At 40.7% G+C, this 18,278-nt stretch overlaps 1 protein-coding gene across 4 annotated transcripts in view; it reads right to left on the reverse strand.

Annotated features, from left to right (window-relative positions):
• Nucleotides 1-816: 816 nt before the first annotated feature.
• Nucleotides 817-18,278, reverse strand: part of ptprua (protein tyrosine phosphatase receptor type Ua) — a 229,801-nt gene continuing 212,339 nt past the window's right edge. The window contains exons 24-29 of one of the 4 annotated variants that reach the window (XM_067611584.1): nucleotides 18,121-18,270; nucleotides 13,444-13,758; nucleotides 10,859-10,984; nucleotides 4,942-5,099; nucleotides 4,047-4,182; nucleotides 817-2,041 (exon numbers count right to left, since the gene is read on the reverse strand). In XM_067611584.1, the coding sequence (XP_067467685.1) occupies nucleotides 1,979-2,041; nucleotides 4,047-4,182; nucleotides 4,942-5,099; nucleotides 10,859-10,984; nucleotides 13,444-13,758; nucleotides 18,121-18,270 (948 nt within the window). In that variant the 3' untranslated portion in view covers nucleotides 817-1,978. The remainder of the gene's footprint in view (nucleotides 2,042-4,046; nucleotides 4,183-4,941; nucleotides 5,100-10,858; nucleotides 10,985-13,443; nucleotides 13,759-18,120; nucleotides 18,271-18,278) is intronic. The other 3 variants (XM_067611582.1, XM_067611583.1, XM_067611585.1) reach the window with 3 other exon arrangements.

An 18,278-nucleotide genomic window follows, 5' to 3' on the forward strand; every position in this document is an offset into this window, starting at 1 on the left:
ACACTCTAAAGCATTCAGATCAGCCTCAAAAGAAAAAGGCGGCAGCGGCAGAGGCAAATCTGAAGACCTATGTATTCTTTCCAACAACATACGACGAAAACCCCCCCCACATTTCTAGGTTTGCGTAATCTGACATAAACAGACGCTTTGAGGAGAGCGTCATACCTCGTCCTTTTGTGCGCTGCACACAATAGCAGTTGTGTTCCTCATCCAACACACATTATGCGGCTTTTCATCATCTTTTAAATGCAGTAAAGGGAGATCTATTGCCTTGGTGATACAAAGCGAGGGTGTAATTGAACTCAGGAGACACTGACAGCCATACAATACAGCCTAGCATGACCTTTGACCTTTATCACTGTGTTCCGACTATTTCTGGAGTTCATTTGTCCCGCTGTCTCCACACTCTGCTCGTTCTGCATACGTTAGAAATCATCTCAGTGTTCTGTCTCTCATTTAAAAAGCACATATGCATGCAGCGGAGGCGGTACAGTATATTGATAAGAAACAGAGGGCACAGGAGGGTCAAACACAGAAGCACCGGAGCTTATCAGCCACTCATAAAGCACAGTAACTAGATGTGACATCGCTTGTAGAGCGCCACATGCAGATTAAGTGTGTCGGGCCCTCGATCAATGGATCATCAAGACTCTCCAATTAAAGAGGTGGCTGAATACTAGAGGCTCTGTTTGGTGGTAATGATAAAAAAGTCCATTAAAGTTGCTAATTAAATGATAAGCGTAAATTAAAACACAGGTCAAGAGAATGAACTGCGGAATTTTTAAGCAGCAATATCTAGTGGTTGCAAGTGGCAGGGGCAGTGGTGGTGAGTGTGGGGAGGAGGGGCATCAACAACTCTTTCATCACAAACTCATAAGTGCTTAAAAATACCTTTGCAGAGTGCAGCATGGGTCACAGATCCAGCTGGAACTCTGCAAGGTTTTAAAAAAAAACCCCTCCAAATCACATGGTTGTTAAGCAACGACATATTTTATTTCTTTTTCATTTTTATACACTATTTAGAAAATAAAACACATTGAATAAATACAAATTTAGAAAGCAACAGATTTTTCGGCGAGGCGATCGCCGTATTCTCACAGCAACACGTGATTATTCTTACGGAGCTCTCTGGGACTAGCGGGGGGATTCACATCGCAGAATCCACCCTGAAGCAGACTTGGGCCACACACTGCAATGAAACACTTAAGACTGGGCATGCAGATGCTGAAGTGGTCCCCATTTACAGCACAGAGAGAATGGATTGGCACATTGATATGACGTTGAGAACATCTAGAAACACCCGGGGGAGGGAAGGAAAACAAAAAAACAAAAAAACACCTATATACACGAAGAATAAATAAAGAGAAATTAGGTCCAAGACAACTCTACTGTACAGATATGTCCATCGGATGTGACCAACGTCTTTCCTTTGTAAACTTCACCCTCAGTTATCCTTCAATCGTCAGTCTCACCCACATTAAAGTTCAAATATAGTACAGTACAACATGGGATGTTCACCAACAGCAGATTGCACCATTTACAGTGTTACAAACAAACACAAAATATCACCCAGTGGATGGCATCAACTGTAGTTCCCTTTCGGTGTTTGTTCTTAATAAGGCAGGATACAGCGGAGCTCTTTGAATCCCGTCATCGAGGTGTGCAACAGGTAGTCCGGCTGACTTGACAGTGGTCGTATAAAATGAACTCCATTCCTGTCAGTGTCCTCTGGTTTGGCAGATGTAAAGTGGCACAGAAGAGGTTGGAGAAGAGCGCCGAGGAAAAGCAAAAAGGGTGTCAGTAGTATGTTACATGTTGTCCAGTGAACTTTCTCAATCGGTCTTTATGGCAGACAACGTTTCATCCAGGCATGGCAAGAAGACAACCAGAGCTGTATACATGGACTAAAGGAGCAGGGAGCAGAGATCCAGGATCCAGACCTTCTCCTCGAGGAGGAACAAGAGGTGAGGAATAGGTGCTATCTGACTTCCAAGCAGTCCAGGTACTCCTGGGCCAGGTCATAGCAGAACCGGTACTGCTCCTAGGCACAGAACACAGGTTTAGATTTCAATTTTCCATAACGAGTAAATAATTTGCATCAATACATTTGTAATGTTCAACTCATTCCAGATCTTATGTTGTCATCAAATGTTGCAATTAGTTCTAACTCTCGCCAAGAGTTTGATGACAGGATTGATACCACTCTCATGTCTGTATGCTAAATGAGAAGCTGGAGCCAGCTGCTGGTTAGCTTAGCTTAGCACAGAGACTGGAAACAAAGGTAAACACCAAGCCTGGCTCTGTCTAAAGATAATAAGATCACAGATGAACATGTCTTGTTTGTTTAAACCGTACAAAAACTGAAGTGTAAAACTGTCATGCTGTGGTTTTAAGAGTTCTAGTTGCTCTTCTTCCTCTATGGTTTTTGGCAGTTTTGATGCTACTGGGCATACTGCTGCCCTCCCCACAGTTTATATTCTTGGATCGTGCAGGAACTGAGTAATCGTGATCAGTTGGCAGTTCTCATTTTGGCCAAAACAAGACTTCAACAGAAAAACAGAATACCCCTAGATCTTTATAAAAATAGTATCCTGGTTACATGGCAGGAAGTTACTGCACCTGGCTAAGAAATAATCCAGCATATAACCCCTGGTAAAACCTCTTCCCAGTTTTTATGCTAAGCTAAACTGACTGTCCTTTGATTGTGGCTTCATAGAAACAGACAGATATGAGAGTGATATTGATCTTTTCATCTAACTCAACAGAGTGAACAAGTGTATCCCACAGGAACCAATGGGCTCTGGTGTAAGAGCAACAGACAAGGTAGGGAAGTCAGACAGTAGTGAGAGAAAATATTGTTGATTTTTCATGGGATTTGTTGACTATAACAAAAAACATTGAATACCTTGAATTACCTCACTGAGTATCATCATGTTTAGTGATATTAATTAAAAGTTCTCAAAAGATATATTTTGGTGTGAGCAAAGAATTATTCCCCCAGTGCTTTAACTTTTTAATTCCGTACAACACACAAAGCACACAGGTAATTATGTAAACTCAGCTGCTAGTGTAGCAGCTGCTTGTCCACACACGCATTGTTAAAAAGCAAGCATATCACAACCTTTAGTAATTGCCTACATTTCCCAGCCTGCCTTGCAACAACCAAGACAAGAAAGGGGCACGAACTCTACTTATGCTATACACACACACACACACACGCACGCGCGCGCGCACGCACGCACGCACGCACGCACACACACACACACACACACACACACACACACACACACACAAAGAAAACAACAGAGACAAAAAAACGCTTGAATGTGATGACTCATCTGCTGTCTGTTTATGCCTGTGATCTCCTAACTCAAAAGCCATCACGCCCTATAGCTGCATTGCATCCTGGTCTATTAAAGCTACTGTGGGAGGAGAGATCGGTAACTCCGTCTCCTCTACAATGCATCTCTCCCTGTATGATTGCTGAATCTCTGTGTAGAATAATGTCTTGAGAGAGAAGCCCCGGCTCTTTGATTCTAAGGGCCTGACACCGAAAGCTGAGGTCTACTGTTGAGGTTTTACATCATTAATACATTTTTTGCTTTCTAAGTATATTTCACATAATGTAATGTTGCCCAAGTCTGCCCTGTTAAGTGAAGAAATGCAGCAAGGAAGGAAAGGTACATCACCCGTAGACTGTATGTTTTAAAATGGTGTTCTGACTGGATTTGACTTCATGCAAAGTTAACAAAGCTCTGATTGGTTGATTGTTTCTGCACCCAGGTAGAACAGCCATCACTGGGCACAATCAGAGTTATTTGAATTGAAAACCACAGAGATAGAGATACGGGTGATGACTCGGAAATCTAATACCAGGCAATCTCTGACTGATCTCAATTATCATCTCGTCTCTCTGTCTTTATAAAGTATGTAAACCCTTGAGATAAGCACAACTTGTTTCCCTACTTCCCTGACATTCACTTTCTTCAGCATAGTACGATATAATATGTTGCAGTAAAGAGAGATAAAGACCCCTGCTTGCTTACCATTGTCTCCACCATGTTTGGCTTAGAGTTGCGCAGCGTTTTGGCAGCGAAGAACACGTCCACCATGCTGTGGTGGCGAATCATTTCCAGGATCATGGTGCAGGCACAGAAAGTACCGCTTCGACCACCGCCGTTCCTGCTCCACAAAGAACGAACAAAGACACACACACACACACACACGACACAAACAGACAGAATAGACGCATAAAGACATGAGTGACCTAATAAAGATGTGGTACAGCAGCTCAGACAGCCTCTCGCAGGGGGAGCTACAGAGTGAAATGTCACAGTTTGACTGAGCACAGATCAAGCATGCTGTCAGAAAAAGGCCAACTGGCAGACTTTCAAGATGAATATCTGAGTAAAGTTCTCATTAAAATACAGGAGCGGGGACTTAATCAGATATGAGATGTCTAACACACTGCCTGACCTCCAGAGATCAAAAGACCCTGACATGGAGACAAGGGACAAATCAAATGGAAGACAAGTATCTCTATTCCAGCAGCTAATGTAAAAACACAAACACTTAATGCTTGACTATTCCTCTAGAACCCAGAGTTTATTAAATTTAATAAGTGAAAACCATTAGAACTTGACCATGGCAAGTTTTAGGTAAAATGTAGCGAGGTCAATATTGTGAATGCAGTCCGGCATTGAGTTTGAAAACAGTCTACTTAAATAAAGTTCAGCCTTCAGTGGAGAGTCTCAAAAGCTTTTCTATTCTGTCAAGACTTGAATTCATGAGGAGATGTTGAATTCAGAATATGACTGAATGTCACATTAAAAAACTCACATTAACAGACAACTGTAGTTTAAGTTTTAAAAGGTTGATATCAGTACAGCCCATCAAAAAAATACATATATATACGGTGCAGGTGTATGTAAGTGGACTCACAGGCAGTGCACGACGGTGCGTCCCTCTCCACACTCCATCTGCCAGTTGTGAACCTGAGCCAAAAGGCTGAGGAAGGCTTTCTTGGAGTCGGGCACGTCGCGGTACGGGGACCAGCGCAGGAACTGGAAGTGCCGCACCACGAGCTGACCTTCCTGTAGCTATGGAGAGTGAGAGTAAACAAAGAGAGAGGAAAAGTTGAGAAGCGTTTTTTTCCCCCCAAATATAACCCATCATATCTGCATTTAACCCCATCTGCATATGTTCCGTTTGTCACAAACTCATTCAAACATCTATCTGCTTGTCAGCCAGAGGGGATTCTGTCAACACCTCAAACCTGCTCACATTCAACTGTGGAGTTTCTGTTCTTAACATCTAAATGGCTGTTAAAGTTGTAGTGTGTAGCAGTGAACCCCAACTTACCACATTAAAATGAGATATTATAAATGAATGTAAGACCACCTTGCCATTAAAGCTAGTAGGTTCAAAACTGCTTTTTTACCCAGCAGCAACGACCACATCTGAGTAGCCAATGCAGAGATGCCTCTTGCAGCAAGAAAATCCCTAACATGTTTTTTCTACATAACGTTAGCATCTTGTAGTCAGAATCTTGGTCATTTCGCTTCATTCCTCTTCTTCATGTCATTCTTTTTATGTGTTCACTCTCAGTTTTTGGGCACTTGGCGGCAGCAGAACAAACTGTAAACACAACATTGACCATATTATCACCTTATAAAGTGTTAAGGCTAACATGTTAGCAAACAGTTACCTATTAACACATCCAGCAAACACAGAGCAACTTTACTCATTCATTTAGAGTCGTGTTACTGGTCACCTGATGACTTTAAGCCCAATATTCACTCTCCTATCAGCTGTTTTTGTCTCCACCAGTTCCTATAGGAATATCTGTCTCTTTAGCTGCTAAATGCTCCACTATGTTCACCAACTACTAGCTAACTTTGCTCTGTAGAGTTGAAGGGAACCACAGAGTTGGGTGATAATTCTTGGCAGATTTGTCACTATGGTCAACACCTTTCACATCACACATAGTCATTTGATCCATTGTTAATATAAAAACATCAATAAGACCAGCTTTAAAGATGCTAAATATATTTTTGAGTGTGTTTTCTGTATTTCCATGTGTCTCAGTCTATTAATCAGCTGTGGTGGTTGCTGCATATTTGTCCCACCTTAGCACTGGCTAGGCTTTTTTCTCTTGGTCTAAAATGAAATTTTGGCTCTAAAATACCAGCGAGCGGTTATCCCAAATCCTTGTGCTTCCACATTTCCAACAAAACTATCGATAATGTCAGAGAACTCACACACTTGTTTCTCTACAGTGTGTTTTTCTACAGTTTGGGGATTGGAAAGGAGTTTGTTCTCCCAGCACATGCAGAACCAAGGGTTTCTGAGTTAACTTGTTCACAACTTCCAAGAAGGCAGAAGACAGTCAGGGGATACTGGATGGATTGTGGAAAATGGCACCTTAAATGTACACTGTGGAGTTCCTTTATTTATGAACAGTTCTGTTTACACTCAGTGTTTCTTGCCAAATCTAATGTATGTATCCTTTAGAGCTGAAACAATTAGCTGGTTAATCGATAAGTCGATCCACAGAAAATTAATCTGTAAAGTATCGTTTTGGTAATCTTTTAAGAAAAAATGCCAAACATTCTTTGTTTTCAGGTCTGTTTTTGATGCTTTTCTTTGTCAAATCTGACAGTAAATTTAATATCTTTGGATTTTGGACGGTTGTTGGACAAAACAAGCAATCTGAAAAAGTCATGATGGGCTGTGAGAAATGATATTGGGCGTTTTTCACTATTTTCTGACATTTTATAATCAAGAAAACAGTCTGCAGATAAATGAGATGAGAATAATCGATGGTTGCAACCCTAGTATCCTTCAGGCATAATAAATATGTTGAATGCATTTCCTTCCTCATAAAACATTTGAAAAGCAAATGTGTTGAAACTTGCATTGTTTACATCCAGTCACATCATCACAGAGAGTTGTCTTCTCTCCTGCCTTAGCTGCCGCATTTTGTGTCATGCTGTGATCAGTGAAATAACGGGAATGGGCAGGAATGTGTGCTGTGTCACATGTATCGTGTGTACAGTTCATGTATGTCCTTGTGTGTTTGCACATTCATAAAAACATTGCTCCATAGTACTACTAATGGTCAAAAACTCCACAGAATACCTTAAAGGGGACCTATTAAGCTCATTTCCAGCTCTATATTTTTATTCTGGGATTCTACTATAATAGGTTTGCATGATTCACAGGTCAAAAAACTCCTTATTTATCTTATACTGGCCCTTATCTCCCCTCTCTTTAAGGCCCTCCTCCCCATGAGCCCACTCTGTTCTGATTGGCCGGCTTTCTGGAAGTCTGCCGAGAGCCAGCCGTATAAGAACAGTGTTAAGTTGCTGATGAAAACCCATGGGAGACTTTTATTATGAAGAATTTCCAGGAAATTAAATTTGTTCTCAGCAGAGCTTCATTAGCGGCGCTACTCTTCCAATAAAACCAGTCGACTGAACAAGATTTAGAGATATTTGGAGCTCTTTGTTCAGTGGATTAGTTAGAAATAATGCAGGGATGAACAGTACAAGCAGAAACAGCCACATTGATGATGATGTTTGATGAAGAGCTGCAGACGACCACATCTCCAACAGGTAAACTACTTATTTTATTTTGCCCTGCTGCGTAATGAAAAAACATTCACAGCGTGCCAGCTCGACTCCATTCATGGCTTGGCACGACTACCCCCAAGCAATGGAAAAATGCCATAATGTTAGCAGAGTGGAGCAGTGAACTCCAGCACTAACAATGATAGCAGTTGACCAACACACACTGCAGCACTTGTGGGTGTGCTGGAGCAGATGATCATATAAAGAAATCCATCACAACTTGACGTCAGCTTGTTGCAAAAGTAGCAAAAAACATTGGAAACCTAGTATTCAGAGCAGTCTGGAGCATGAGCTTTTTGCTCACAGGGATTACTTTTACATACTTTTACCTCATTATTTCAAACTTTGGCCATGTTTAATATAAATATCCAGCATTGTAACATTATATATATGAGAGAAAATAAGGAAAAGAATAATAGGTCCCCTTTAAATTTACAATATCAACAATTGACAATACCACTGGTGTGAAGTAGAGACTATCAATTGTTTCAACAGTGCCGTCACTTGTCACACTAGTTATGACTACCAGTAGTTATCACACTTTATTTGACAGTGATGTGTTGCTACGCTAAAATGCTACTTGGAGCTGTATCTACTGGACAGTGGAGTACCTTCTTGGGTAAGAGGCTATCGGTGTCCTGCTTCGTGATATCTGTCTCCTCGAGATCCTGCAGAGAGGCCATGTGGAAATAGTTTCTGACATTGATGTCAAGATATCTGAGGGGCTGGGCAGGAGCGGAGGGGTTATGAGGACACTGACAGAGGAGGGTTAGGCCAGCGTGGGAGGGAGGTGAGGGGGTGGCGAGAGCTTGGAGGGTTTGTCAACTAAAGGGGGCTTCACGACAAGGACACATCTGCTCATCTAGCTACCGGATGCGTCTACGGGAGACTGCTGAGGACCTACTGAGGCGACTGAGGTCAGAGGACAGGAGCTGGAAGTGTTGCGACAGTGTAGATTGAGGGCTGGAGCTACGCTAAATTACTCAGACTTGGATTTATACACAGACACACAACCCACAAACACATTCTGTAACATAAAACTGAAATATGCATATGGTCAAAATGAAAGACAAAGTTTGCAAGAGAAGTTTTGCTTGTTTCAGGATCACATAATTGTTCAGATGGGACCACCTCTGCTTATTAAAAAGGTCTTGAGACTATACATGGCTAATAACATTTTCATGCTGTTGCTTTGTTAAAAGCAGGACTATTATGCTGCAAATCTCTCTCACTGCTGGGAACAACAAATACCAGCTGGGACCTAGGTCACCACTCAGAATCATTATATAAGTATTGGGCTTCATTAACCCTCTTAAAAATAAATGAATTGATTCAGTGCCAGGAAATGCCTCCCTCAGCAATACAGAGCTGGAACAGTCTTTCCTGAAGCAGGACTTGAGTGTTTTTGCTGATATTAAATCTGATATTAAAACAAAAACATGTCATTTGATGAGTAAATTAAACATTTAGACAGCGGTTTTGCCATGAACTCTCAAAGTGACACATCAAGGCGACTAAGCGATTCAGATTTTACACTTAGATGTTAATGTTTGTTTCTTTACTAGGAAGAAAGCAAAATGCTCGCAGTTATGTCTTTTCATTAAAATTAAAGTCAAGAAAGAAAGCTAAGAAATCTTGACATACTGTGCATTTTTTACCACGTACTGCTGTCATCAAGAGCCTTGTTGAGTTCAGTCAAGGTAAGAAGACACTGCTAATATATTTTACTGTTAAACTGTAGTGTTATAGATATCTACTAGTGAGGTATGGTGGACAAAATGACAGGAACACTTGTAAAATCTAATGCAGTGCTACAAAGACAGTGACTTGGTATTTAAACAGAACTACCATTCCATTATCAGGGTTGCCAACTCTCACCTTTTTGGTGCGAGACACCAGCTTCACTTACGTCACATGCTCACACGCTGTCCAAACAAATGTCACCCCAATATAAGAGCGAGAAAGCCAAAATGTCTGAATGTCTAGCTTGTTAAAAAAAGTCTCCATCAATATTCATCCATAAACATTACAGAGAGAGGATATCGACTGGCAGCTCTGTCAATTACATTTCTGTCCCCGCGCAGGTGGGATGTAACCTTCCTGGCTCTAAAAATGTGGGAATGACTCAGTTTCTTGTTGACAGCGACGGGCTGCTAGAATTTTGAGCAGAAGACAAACAGATGGACAAAAATAAATGGTAAAACCAAAACCTTATATAGGGTCTGGTTGGTGCGGTTGGAGTCACTAAACTGTGGGTTCATAAAAAAATTGCTACTATGTCACAAAAAATTAATACATTTTCTAAAAAAAAAACCCACACACACATTAATCTTCAGGAAAAAAAACAGCATAGATGGTATTTTTCACTTAGATTTAATTGGTGAGACCGTTGATTGGACCCTGACAAGCCACTTAATTGATCATGAAATGAGATGTGTCTCTCATTAAAATCTCACTCCAGCTATTAATGAGCAACGTTTGCAGCCCTGCCACTCTATTATTCTTGTTAGCCATTTTCTGTAAGGTTGAGGAAGATCTTTTTTTTCTTTTTGAGGACTGGGTCACTTGTATCTGGCTGCTGGCTATGACATTTTTATTTGACATTTAGCTTGCAAGGAACAGCAGTCGATATTGAGAGTAAAGCCACTCCATAAGTACGGCTTGGTAAATTAAAGAGAGCCAAAGTGACTCCAGAACTTCTTAGTTCTGTTCAAGAAGTAAGAAAACCTCGTTCAAAATCAAATTTGAGTATATTTTTTGAAAGACAACTCAATATTTTACTAATCAATGGTTAAAATGAACACCATTTCCCATAAGGCAAAGGCCGTCATGAGATGAACATCACCAGCTTGCCGGCGCCATGAGAACAGACTTGTCCATTTTTCTAATCCCAGCCATGGTTATAGGGTTCAAACTGTTAGCAGTTGAATTAATCTGAGGATAGTAAACCATTCGTTTTCAGAAAGACCAGTGAAAAGCTCATGAAGCTTTACAAAACTCATGTTTATCACATGGTTTGCATTGCAGTAGATTTCACAGGTTTACCTATGATTGTGTCCACACCTCATATCTAAATTTGTTGAGGACTGAAGATTCTTTGCATGAATTCTGACACTATTCTTCATAGAAAATATAGCACCTGTTTTATCAGAAATTTAAATAAACTAATCATCTTCATAAATGGGGACCATGGGACTTTTTTTTATCTTTTTGTTGGTTCCACCTACCCGGGTGATGTTCTGGACCCGGAAGAGGCGGATGATAACGTCATCGTCGGCTGTTCTGGACAGAAGCTCCACCGTCATTGGTCCAAACTGCTGCAGACCCGGTTCAGGCCAATACTGCAGACAAGGCTGAGGTGAGGCGAGGAGAGAGAAGAGGAGGGGAGGGGAGGGGAGAGGAGGACAGTAGAGGAGAGGAGAGGAGAGGACAGGAGGAGAGAGGAGAGTAACAGGTCATTAGCCAACACTTGCTTGAGGCAGGACAAATCATTATGTCAGCACCCAGCGATGGTGAAGCCCAGTAACAAGACACCTGAGTATTGACAGCAGAGACAATTAGCCTAAATGACAATGATTATCTACAAATAGCAACCGTAAATTAAATGAGCAAAAAACACAACCCACTCGTCGCCGGGAACAATCCCTCACATAAGCCGCGGTCACCTAGCTTGAATTATTCATGAGTCTAAATCATTACCATTAGCACATTATAAATTAATGGAGTAGGAGACCTTGGCTGTGCCTGGGAGAGATAAACAGGAAGTTAGCTGAGAGGCTGACGTGCGCAAAGCCAAGGTCTCCCATCACCGCCGCTTCAAAACGTGTCCCCCCCCCGGCTGATAGGAGGGGGAAAAAAAAAAACACAAGGGAGCGGTGTTGACACGCTGACGTGTGCTGATGTGACTTTGGGGTTGAGGGGACCCCTGGAGTAGGAAGTGATAATGGCATTTCACAATGACAGAAGGGTATTAACAGGTGACATTGGGCAGAAGGGGAGATAAATATTTTATACATCCAGACAGGAGACAGGCAGCCCCAACTCAGGCAGGCAAACTGAGTGTGTGTGTGTGTGTGTTTTTGGGGGGGGTGTGGGGGGGTTGAACTGTTAATCCACTGGCAGCTAAGAGACAAGGAAGAAGAGGAAGAAGTGAGAAAAGAGTGACAGAGGAAGAAGGACAGGTTGCAGCTGACAGGCATGGTGGAAATGTTGAGCAGGAATCCGACATGACACGGTGACAGAGCGGCGATAGGGAGACGGAAGAACAAACCCACGCATGAGCAAACATGAGGGGGGGGGCGGCGATAAGAATGTGTTAATACCGTGACGGCCTGTGCAAATTAAATCGACGGCTTGAATGCAGGATTGAAGCTTTGTGGCAGAACACCAGGCAGACATGTGATGACCCAAGTCTTCTCTAAAGAAAGGAGGGGGGGGTTGACATGTTGTCACTACTACTGTCTACATGTTACATCATTACCAATGGAAATATGAAAAATCATCTTAAGCGATTCTGAATGATGCAACAGTGAACATCAGCTGATATTTCCCACTTTTTATAAGCAGTTTGATGTGTTACTGTGGTTATAAACTAGTGCTTAAGCAAGCTGTTGATTAATTGATGCTAATGCTCTAAAAGGAAAGCAACTACACAGCCAAACAAACAGTTTACAGAGAGGATTCACTGCATTGATTTGTTTAAAAAGAAAACTAAGGAACTCTGAACTCAGGATCAATGATGAATGCCTGCTACCAGCTTACATGCATGTATCTTTCTCTGTCAATCCCTTGCATGTGTGTCATGTGAAATTATAATCCATGTAAGAGAGGTGGACTCTACAACTACTACATACAGCCAATTACAGAATGCAAACATGCTGATTGGCTTTTGCTGAGAAATCCATGAATAGCATCAATGCGGTTTGATGTAATGAAAATCTTTATCTTAATTGGTTAATCAAAAAATAATCAACAGAATAATCAGCAATGACAGAGCTCCTCGTCTTTGAGAAGACCTGAACTTACAGGACAGCATTTTGATTTGTCAGTGAGCAGGAATTGCTTTTTGCAGTAAGGTCTGCTGGCTAAGTAGACAGGACCTGTGAGGGAGGTTGGCAGCTTTTTGGTTTACATTGCTTTTTTGTTTCTGTACCTTTGCTCTGGCGTTCAGCTTACTGCTTGATTTACAGTGTTTGGAAGTGGAAGGAAATTGGCCCTGACACTCTGCACCCCTCACATCTTCTTTAGGTAACAAACACTGTACATTTCTCAAAGGAAAAGCTGCTCCAGTGGCAGAAATCACCTCAGTGGTCGACTTCAACCTGAGTAACCTGAACCAAAAACTAATCACAGATCACATACAATCACAGAAAATCTCTAAAAAGTCTAAATTGCCAATGATATGTATAGACATTTTAAATAAAATTATAATCAAATACATAATTTCTCCCCGTTTAAGTTGTTGAAAACAAAGCACAGAAAGATAACATTGGCAAATTGACACTTGAGAATTTTAGGTGCTAAAAAATAGAAAGAAACCCTGCTTATATTATACTGTGGTAATATCTGTATTGGAGTATATGTGAATGCCCTGCGTGGCACTAATCAAAATCCTGCTGTGATGCAGATGCTGTCACACGGAGGGTTTTAATGTTTCCCACGGCTAAATTACAAATGACAAGCTGAGAAGTTAGAAGTTGGAGCTCAACCTAATGAGATTAATAATAAAATTACTTCTACTTCTAAGATATGTGTAGACAATTTAATCTCCCGCTGCTTTATTAGCCCTCTCTCTCTCTCTCTCTCCTCTTACCCAGGCAGAGTTGGACTGGTTGAGCTGGTTGAGCATCACCACCGAGGTGCATCCGTAGTCGTACACCAGCCTCCAGAAGTCGGTGGTGGTGCCAGGCAGCGGGTGCGGTGTCACCACGAAGGCGGCGGGCCGGAGGAAACTGTCGGCGAGCGCTGCGTTGATGTAGTTGCTGCTCTCTCCCTCGGTGGTGACCAGGAAGGCCAGGGAGCGGTCCGGCGGCAGGACGTCCATGCTACGGTTCTTCTCGCGGTTCCTGGGCATCAGAGATATGCTGCACTCCTCCACATCCAGGTGAGGCGTCACCGAGTTCAGAGTCTGATGGAAGAGGAGGAAGAGGAGGAGGAGGAGGAGGAGGAGGAGGAGGGAGGGAAGCGAGTGTGCAGAGGAGATAATTAGAGAGGTTGGCATGTGTGTGCAAATGTGTTCACACTTTAGATGCAGAGATAAAATGAAAGACTGAGAATAATGATTGTGATAAGAGGAGACAGACGCAGCGGAACAGAAATTGGATCAAAGATAGATGGACAGAAGCAATGAAAATATTCTCTACTCAAACAGCCTGTCATACATGACAAGCACAACTATCTCCAATCATCTCCAGGAAACTTAAAAACACATTAATTATCAGTCAAAACCCCCACAAGGCTTAATGGATTTAAAAAAAAACACATTTAGCTCAGTCTCATACATTATGAATAATAATAATAAGTTTATTTATATAGCACCTTTCAAGAGCAAACGTCACAGAGTGCTACAATAAAGCAAACGTCTAATCAAATGGATCTTGAGCTGCTATTTAAAAATGTCCACAGATCTTCAATCTAATGGGAGACAGTTCCAAAGTTTAGGAACCCTGATCTGAAGACCTGAGATTCCTACTGGTATTATATGGATATTATATTATAATAAGCATATTAAGAAGCGATGGAAATTGAAGTGAACTGATTATCTAACTTGCTTCATATTGTGAATGACTCCCCATCTGGTTTTGACAAGATGAATAGAACATTCCAGCTTGTAACTGGAATATTGTGTCTGGAATATTTTGCAATTATGAGCGGCCCGTCTTATTGGACCACTCATATGAGCAGCACTGAAAGAAGGTAATTGTGCTGCGTGTAGAGGAGAGAATTTCTTATTATTCTGGCCAAAGGTCACTAATCAATAACAGCATTATAACTGGCATTAACTGGACAAGGTAATAGCATTTATTAAAAGACAAATACGTGACCTTAGTTGCAATCTAACTTTTCTGCTTAAGCAAGTGCTTTTAATGATTAATATATACTGATTAGAAAAGCAGTTTCACTCTCATGCTAACTAGCGTTCGTTTCAAATGACTAGAGAACTTTTCTCATCAAAGACCTACAGCGTAAGACACAGTGTGTTTAGAGGGGCAAATGTGACAGTTCTCATGAAGAGGATACACACTGAATCATAGCTGTGTCAGAGCAATCAGTGTGCAGCAGTAAAAGAGACATTTATTTAAATCAAGTCAAGTAGTGTCAAGGCTTGTGCAGAATAAAATTATAGAACTTGAGTGCAGTCTTAGATATTATTTTTTTGTCTGACTTTGGAGAGTCCAACCCAGTGATTTTCAAGATTTACACCCTAATAAAAGCTGGATCGAGTGTAATTGTAAAGTGTGCGGTGCTAAAGCTGAATTCTGTACGTTTTTTTTCTCTTTAAATGTAATGTCATTGGCATAGTGGGGTGTTGCTAGATGTTTAAACTGGCACATTAAGTGCGATTGGATTTGCTTTCTCTGCACTGCTATGCTGGGAAGCAGTTTTCTATCTGACAACGTTAATAAAGTCAGCTCTAACCAGAGCTGTCCACTGTACAGTAGGTGATGCTTCTGCCACTTTCTGTGGTTTTAAGCATCGAAATAAATGATCAAAATGTGAGTGCGGGTTTTTTTTGTTTTTGCAATTGCAGCAATCGTGCAATTGCTGATTAAAATAAATGACAAGCTTCAGCACAATCTATTTCACTGGACATCATATAGATGATGAAGAAGCATTTATTTTATGCATGAAAGAAGCCACATAAGACACACAGATAACACAAAATCACACAAAAATAAGGTGAATATTGGTTCTGAATAGGAATGAAGGTTTTCTTGTGATTTTAAAATTCTTACTTCATGGCAATTATCACATTTTCTTGCATTAAATGTAATTTGAAGATGAAATGGCCTTGAAAATGGCCTTGGAATGGCCTTTCTCTATGAGTATGATATTTTATTTAATTGTGGCTATTTCACGATCAATTATTTTTCACTTTTTCAGTACTTTGAAGTTGGCAGGATTATTTGGCCACTGTCAATGTGGTTGTGGCTGATCAAACCACAACCACACAGTCCTGATGAAGTGGATGAGAGTTTTCCAGTATTAAACTCTTACTAATACCTAAAGATCTTTAACTTTGATTATTGCTTATCTATGCACAATACTGAAGATGACAAAGAAATATTTAAAGTCCCCTTCCACTCAAAAATATGTTTTTCTTCTTGTTCCTACAGTTGGATGTTTGAGCTTCACTGTGCAGAATGATGTATGTGCAGAGTTTGACACTAGAAGACTGTTTTCACATTCATCTCCTGAAAGTGGGAAGTTTCTCTGTGCTCATTGAAAATCTGATTTTAAGGGGCGGGCCTACGAGCATGATTTGTGACATCACAATTAGTTTGGAAACCGATCCTGTTCCAATATTCAACTTAGACAAGACAATGTGGAAACTTGAAGCCTCCAGTGCACAAAATGGACTTTACAGTGAAGTAGGAGACATCTTTGTGTCCAGCAGTTTAACCTCTAAAATGAAAAATATCTGCATATATATATATATATATATATATATATATATGGATTCTGGAATTTTTGATGAGGGAGAAGGAGTAAATGCCATTTTAAGGATTTTAACAAGATGATTGAACTTTGCTTAGCCTTTGCTTAGTGGAAACAACATTGGAATAAAATGGATTCAAACAAGACGCAGCTTCGTTTGAACATGTAATATACAAACTAATACAATCTGCAGCTTGCTGTTTACATAAATTAGGCTTATCTTGTAATAAACTCATTAGCCATGTGTGCTTGTAAATATTGTGTTTGGATAATGCTGGTGCTCGTCAGCTCGGGCAGCTGGGCCTGACTCAATACCAAATAATCATACGTGAGTGTGTCAAATCAAGTGAAATCAATTTTATTCCGTTTTATTCCAACATTTCCATGAGCAAGCACTGTGTTTGGTATCAAAGTTGGCAGGGACACAAGAGTGGGTTGAAATGTGACAAGAAGGCGGGTTATTCAGAGGTAAAATTTGCTTGCTATAAATTGCCATCAATGAAAAGCGATACTGTATAATGTACAAAAATACACAAACAAAAGCCTTACTTTCTTCCTTCTAACTGTAAAATACAAAAATACAAAACTATATATGGAGGATAAAAATGGTGCTACTTAGGATGAGTTACCCTTCCCCTGACATGAACTTGGCACTGACAGCACAGAGGAGCTGGTAATGAAGTGAGACAATGCAAATTAATACATACTTGGCCCAAAAAACTACAAAACAAACATTACCATAATATGGCCACTTGTATCATTATAGATACACTGTGTAGGCTAATACATGAGTAAGTCCTTCCCTTACCACAAAAAAATGTGTTAAATCATGTCAGTAGATTACAGCCAACAACAGTGGCCAGTAAAATGATAACTACCATATTGGCCCTAATAGAAGACCATATTTAATTCTGGAAATTACATATGGAAAAGTGTGGGTCATCTTATATTCGAGTATGTGTTCACGACATCAGATATTCTTTTTGAATAGAGAGAGTTCCAGTGTAACACCACAGAGAGTGTTGCATCATGGATTGTTTTTAGCCTTATTGTTGCTGGCTAGTGAGTGTCTTTAAGTCCATTTATAGTCAGTCAGAGTCAGTCAGCACTGAGAGCCGTTTGTTTAACCTGCAGGAGTTTCTGAACATAACATGTGTAACATGTTTTCTGCCATGGAGGAAATAATTCCTGACGAGTGAAAATGAGTCCAGAGTTTCTCCTGACATCTTCCAAGGGCTTGAGAGGAGAGTGTGTGAATATGTATTATTCCATGTTTACAAGAAAGCCTTCAAGGATGAAGCCTTCTCCTTGTATTAATAGTATCTTAGGGAAATGTTCCCAACCGGAGCAGAGTGAGAGTGCGATGTATCTTCAAAAAGGCTTTTTCCAAAAACAGGTGTAAAGGAGGGGCTCGTCTTAAAATCAGGGTCATCTTGTATTCAGGCCAATATAAACAAAATTATACTAGTACCTAATTACTTACTGTTGATCCATAATTTTGTCTCCTGTTGGTTAAATTGGTGAGCAATATGTAGCTACATAGAATAAAAATTGAGCCTTATGATTATGAGTGTAGTGTTCCTGAATGTTGATTTGTATTAGCTATCCATATCAACTCTTATCACCAACATCTGTACCACAAGTGCAGTTGTAGATGTTCTGCCATGTTTGTTGCAGTTCACCAGCATCGTTTCAGATACCTCTCATTGCTGTAGAGGGCAAAAAGATATGGAATCTTATGGATATCAGCTTTCAGATGGGTGTTATGGTTTGAGGAGTGAATGTGGTCAATGAAAGATCAAACTTATAACAGTGGGTGTAAGTGTCTTACCTGAAACTCCTCTCTGAGCTGTGAGGTGTTGCTCTGAGAGTCTACCTTCAGCATCTCCTTATAGGTGAGAGCAAACTCATTAACAGGGATGGCAGTCTCTCCGCACAGACAAGCCTCCAGGATGGCATCATGGATGAACACATACTGCTCCTAGGAGA

The sequence above is a fragment of the Thunnus thynnus genome, chromosome 15 (assembly GCF_963924715.1).
Source record: "Thunnus thynnus chromosome 15, fThuThy2.1, whole genome shotgun sequence".
NCBI classification, from domain to species: domain Eukaryota; kingdom Metazoa; phylum Chordata; class Actinopteri; order Scombriformes; family Scombridae; genus Thunnus; species Thunnus thynnus.